This window comes from Phaethon lepturus, unplaced genomic scaffold, assembly GCF_000687285.1.
Source record: "Phaethon lepturus isolate BGI_N335 unplaced genomic scaffold, ASM68728v1 scaffold38977, whole genome shotgun sequence".
Lineage (NCBI taxonomy): Eukaryota > Metazoa > Chordata > Aves > Phaethontiformes > Phaethontidae > Phaethon > Phaethon lepturus.
Window position 1 is genome coordinate 1 of NW_010550462.1, and position 4,969 is coordinate 4,969.

The following is a 4,969-nucleotide window of genomic DNA, read 5'->3' on the forward strand; positions in this document are numbered from 1 at the left end:
CCCACTTTGAGACTGGTTTTCGGGATCCCAGTTGCCTCTTGTAGCTCTTTTCTGTCCTTCTAATTCTTCCATATAATTTTTCAGGTGTGAACACTGAGTCTGGAGACAACTTTAAGATGCAGCTGTGAAACCTATTATCAGCATCGCTGCTATCAAATACATTAGGTTCAGGGCTGTACGTAACCACTGAGCAATTAAATGGCAACCCTGGTGATTAATTACAACTGAGACCTCCTAGGGCTAAATAAATATTGGCCAATAACTACTGATAAAATGAACTGCCGTGTGCTTTTTTTCAAAAGCACCTTTCCAGTGTCTGTGCCGGGTTGCGGCGCTGCACGTCTCCTGGGGAAAGCCACGTTGACTGTGGCATTTCCTCCCCCAGCACCTTGGGTTTCCAACCAGAGCTGGAATAAAAATAAACTAAACAAATCCGTGTCACTGCAGGAGTCGGGCAAGGGCAGGGAAAGGCAGGGCAAGGCAACGCGGGGGTGGGCAGGGAGGGAGACAGGTGACAAGCTGAGGTTTTGGGTAACCGGTCTAAATACCTTTTCCCCCAACTAGCCCTCTTCAATGAAAATACTGTCAGGGTGCAGAGCACCCCTTGGAAAAGCCAGCAGGATGGGGAGAGCTGCAAAGTGTGGGTGACAGAGGGGTGGGGTCCCCGGGGTGATGGGAAGAAGGCTGGAGCACGCTGCCCGGGGGAATGGGTGCAAGCCCATCCCCACAGGCACCGTTACACCCTGTGCCTGCGGAGGCTTCTGCTCTCCAAAGGTAGTTTGGAAAAGGGCAGAGAACAAATTTGTGGAGCTGCTTGGAAAAATGGTCTTTACCAGTGAGTTTGAGAGACTTCTGAGCAGGTTTTGTCTGTGCCGGCATTTCATCCGGGGGCTTCTCTTCCCAGCACGTTGCCGTGCGCAGGGAGTGTCAGGAGGGCCGGTGCTCCGCAGCCCCGAGTGCAGCTTTCCCACCCTCCGGCTGGCTGTGGAGAGCAGCCGTGCTGCCAGTGAAAACACATTTGGCTGAACATCCCATCCGCCTGGTTTGCAAGTGAAAATAAGGCTTGTCCGATGGCCAGCTCCACCCAGAGCAGAAAATCAGACCCTTTGGCAGATCGTTGCTACTGTAATGAAATTTAGCTATGCTGAGACTGCCAGAACCTGCGTGGGTTCGGAGAAGTTTGGGGATGGGTCTGTCAAAACTGCTGCTGCCAGTAGTTGGTATTGCCTGGGGACACCCACCACAGGTGAACGTCACCCTGTGGCTCAGCCCACCCTCAGCACTGACTGCACATCATCCTCTTCCCACAGTGAGCACCCCAGCCCCGGAATTGTGTGGTCTCGCAGAGCCGTGATGAAGCTCCTGCCCGCTGCCCCTCTTCTCCTGCTTCTCCTGACGACGCTGGAAGCCAGACCAAAAACTGGAGGTGAGCCCCGGCCGGTGGGAATTGCCTGCAGGAGAGAGAAGTGAGAGCGTCAGGGCAGTGAAGCCCTCAGAGGACAGCTTGCTGCTTGAGCTGGGGGGACCTGATGCCTCTTCTTTGGAGACATCCCCAGGAGGATGGAGGATCCCCCCAGGTTGTGGGACCCAAACTTCCCAGTGCTGCCCAGGGGAGCGGGAGCCCGAGCCTGGCCCCACCATGGTGGGTCTGGTGCCACTTGCTCTGGGCACATCCGCAGCTTTGACACAGCCCAGCTGAGGGCTTGTCACCCTCCTGCCCATGGGCTCCGACCTCGGCAGGAGGCACAAGCATGAGGGGGAACCCCCTCCCTGCACGGGTCTCCTGATGAGGGGGACAAAGCAAACCCAGGGGTACCAGCCTCTCTCCTCCCAGGGCAGAGGGAGCTGAATGAGATTAATTCTAGTTTAAAAACAGTAAAGGCACCGAGCGGAGAAGGAGCAGGGTATGTCTCAGAGACCTTTGGAGCAGTTGAGATGACAGCCCAAGTCTGGGCATCATCCCAAGGGGACTCAAAGTGTTTGCTTACCACTAGGGCCAAATTCTCCCAGGCTTGGTTACACACAAGCCAAGAAAAATATGTTCATTGGCATTTCACTTGCTAAACATTCTCCTGGTTTGCACTGGAAGTAGCACCCGTATGTCCAAGACAGGCTCTTTGGCCCAATCCCCACCATGTGCATGCCCTTAGCTGTGCTTTTCACTGTCTCACTTTCTGCCCTTAAAAAAAACACCCAAGAAAACAACAGAGCAAGCCCTCGTTTTAGGCAGAAGCTGTCAAAATGGAGTAAAAAACAGGGGAGGCTGGAGCTGCGGGGGGAACAGAAGAACTGCCCAAAGCAGCATTTTCCTGCTTGGCACCGCAGCAGCGGGAGCCCGTGCGGCGCAGAGGTCTGGAGCAGGAGCTGCAGCTTGCAGAGGACAGCACGGGGCGCTGGGCTGTTTTACACTTTAATGCTCTGATTTGCTGCAGAGATGAAGACACCACCGGCTAAACCTGTGCCTAAACCTTGCCAGGGCAGGTGCCGACAGAGAGAGAGGTGTCTCCGCAGCCCCTGGGGCTGTCGGCTGTGGAAATGCAGGGAGCAGGAGCTGGGTCTGGCTGCAGGGACAGTGTCAGGGAGGAGGGGACACTGCCATTTCCCCACAGCCCCATGGCCAGGGCACGTCTCCCCAGCCTGTCGCCCCTGCTCCCGCTCTGCCGGCTGGCCGGGGCACGTCTCCCCAGCCTGTCGCCCCTGCTCCCGCTCTGCCGGCACCCTCCACGGGTTTATTTGGCAGTGGGAAGGTGCTGGTCTGTGGGGGCTGCCCAGACCTGCCCTCTCTGTCCCTCACTGAGCACCCTCAAGCCACACGATGGGGATGTCTCTGCTCCCAGCCCTGCTTCCCGCAGGTGGCCGTGAGGCTGAACCGTCTCTTTGCCCCCTTCCAGCCCTGAAGTGCAGGACAGGTCCCCTGGACATCGTGTTTGTGATCGACAGCTCCCGCAGCGTGCGCCCCTTCGAGTTCGAGACCATGCGGCGGTTCATGATGGACATCATCGGCAGCCTGGATGTGGGCCCCAATGCCACGCGGGTGGGGGTGATCCAGTACTCCAGCCAGGTGCAGAACATCTTCTCCCTCAAGACCTTCTTCACACGGGCAGACATGGAGAAGGCCATCAACAGCATCGTCCCGCTGGCCCAGGGCACCATGACGGGACTGGCCATCCAGTACGCCATGAATGTGGCCTTCACCACGCAGGAGGGCGCGCGCCCTCTGCACAAGAAGATCCCCCGCATCGCCATCATCGTGACAGACGGACGGCCCCAGGACCGTGTCACCGAGGTGGCCACCCAGGCCCGGAACGCTGGCATCGAGATCTATGCCGTGGGCATCCAGCGGGCAGACATGAACTCGCTGCGGGCCATGCGCTGGAGGAGCACGTCTTCCTGGTGGAGTCCTTCGAGCTCATCCAGCAGTTCGGGAAGCAGTTCCAGGACAAGCTCTGTGGTGAGTGAGGGGTGGCGAGGGTGGCCCTGGTGCCTGCTCCTCACCCAGGCTAGAAGATGACCTTCAGAGCGGTGTTTGGGGTGGCTGCCCTTGCTAGGAGCAGCGTGGACAGGGAATCAACCTCCTCGATGAGGTGCTGGGACCGGTGGCCCTTCCTCTTGCTCACCTTTCCTGGGATGAGATAAGGAAAGCTTTGAAAGCATTGCAAGCCAGCGCTTTTCTTCACCCGTGCCTGGTAGCTCTGCCCCAAGCCAGGACGTCATGGTAGCCGTGATGGGCATATCAAAGAGCAGGAAATGTGGAGCCGGTTTCCCTGGGTGTGACGGGGATGGGTGACACGTCCCAGAGCCTCGTGTACATTTCGACGTGGCTCTAGCCGGGTCTCCTCCTACGCAGACACGTGCATGGCATCTGCTGCATGCACATTTGTGTTTAATAAAACGCTGGCCGCGCGGTGCTGCTCTGCAGCGTCTGGCCGGTCTCGGCTGGGAGCCGGGAGGCTGGTTTGCACCGCGGCCGTGCTGGCGCGGGTCGAAAAAAAGCCGAGCCCTGCCTGCCTCCCGCCATGCTGGCGGGCTTTGCCGGAGACCTGGCGCTGCAGCGGGCTGGCAAGACCTTGCTCACATGCTTCAGCATCTGTTGAAGGGCAGAAGGCAGCGGTAGAAGGCAGCGGCCAGCATCTTCCAGGCAGAGTTTCCTAGCCAGGGGCACGTGCATGCCTGCAGGGCTGCGTTAGTGCCGCGGTGAGTCCCTGCTCGCTGGGGCGGGGGGTCCAGGGCTGACCAGATATTGCCCCCCGGGGCCCTGGTGTGCTCCTGCACTTGATGCCTTTGCTTATAACGCCCTGCCCGCTGCCTGCCTGCCCTGGTGCAGGCTCCTGGCCACAGGGACATGCAGACCCGGCTCCTTCAGCACGTTCCGGCTGAGCTCAAGCTTTTGCTTGCTCAGCTCACGCTATCGACAGTATCGGTTAACATTGAGCGTTGATTTAGCACGCGGGTAGTTCTGAAAGCCGAGGTGGTTCAGAAACCCGCCCCACACAGCGTCTGTGTCTGTGCTCTGGAAATCAGCGGGTGAGCGCTGGGGCTGGAAGGGTTCGGGCTGTGTGGGTCGTCCCAGCGGCTTCAGCTGCAAGGACAGGGCACGTGCCAGAGCTGGGGTCCCCGTGCAACCCGGCGTGCCCGTGGGCCACTTTGATGCCCGTTCTGTCTTGCAGGGGTGGACAAGTGCATGGAGCAGGAGCACGGCTGCCAGCACAGCTGCGTCAGCACCCTCGGCTCCTTCTACTGTGAATGCAACCCGGGCTACAGGCTCAACGTGGACGGAAAGACCTGTTCCCGTAAAAACCCTTTTTTTATGCTAAGTCTCGTAGAGGACTTGTGGTTACAGGTCTCACGAAAGGAAGCTGAAACGCAGCAGAGGACCCTGCAAGGCCAGCAGCAGCCCGGGTGCTCCGTTCACGGGGCACACAGCCTCCTGTAATGGCTGTGGCTGGGGCCCCACCCTGTCACAAACTCG

General features: G+C 58.8%; 1 protein-coding gene across 1 annotated transcript in view; it reads left to right on the forward strand.

Annotated features, from left to right (window-relative positions):
* The first annotated feature begins 1,353 nt into the window (after positions 1-1,353).
* LOC104623469 (matrilin-4-like) overlaps positions 1,354-4,969 on the forward strand; it is a 7,173-nt gene continuing 3,557 nt past the window's right edge. The window contains 4 exon segments of the mRNA XM_010290565.1: positions 1,354-1,440; positions 2,900-3,368; positions 3,371-3,451; positions 4,668-4,790. Of these exon segments, the coding sequence (XP_010288867.1) occupies positions 1,354-1,440; positions 2,900-3,368; positions 3,371-3,451; positions 4,668-4,790 (760 nt within the window).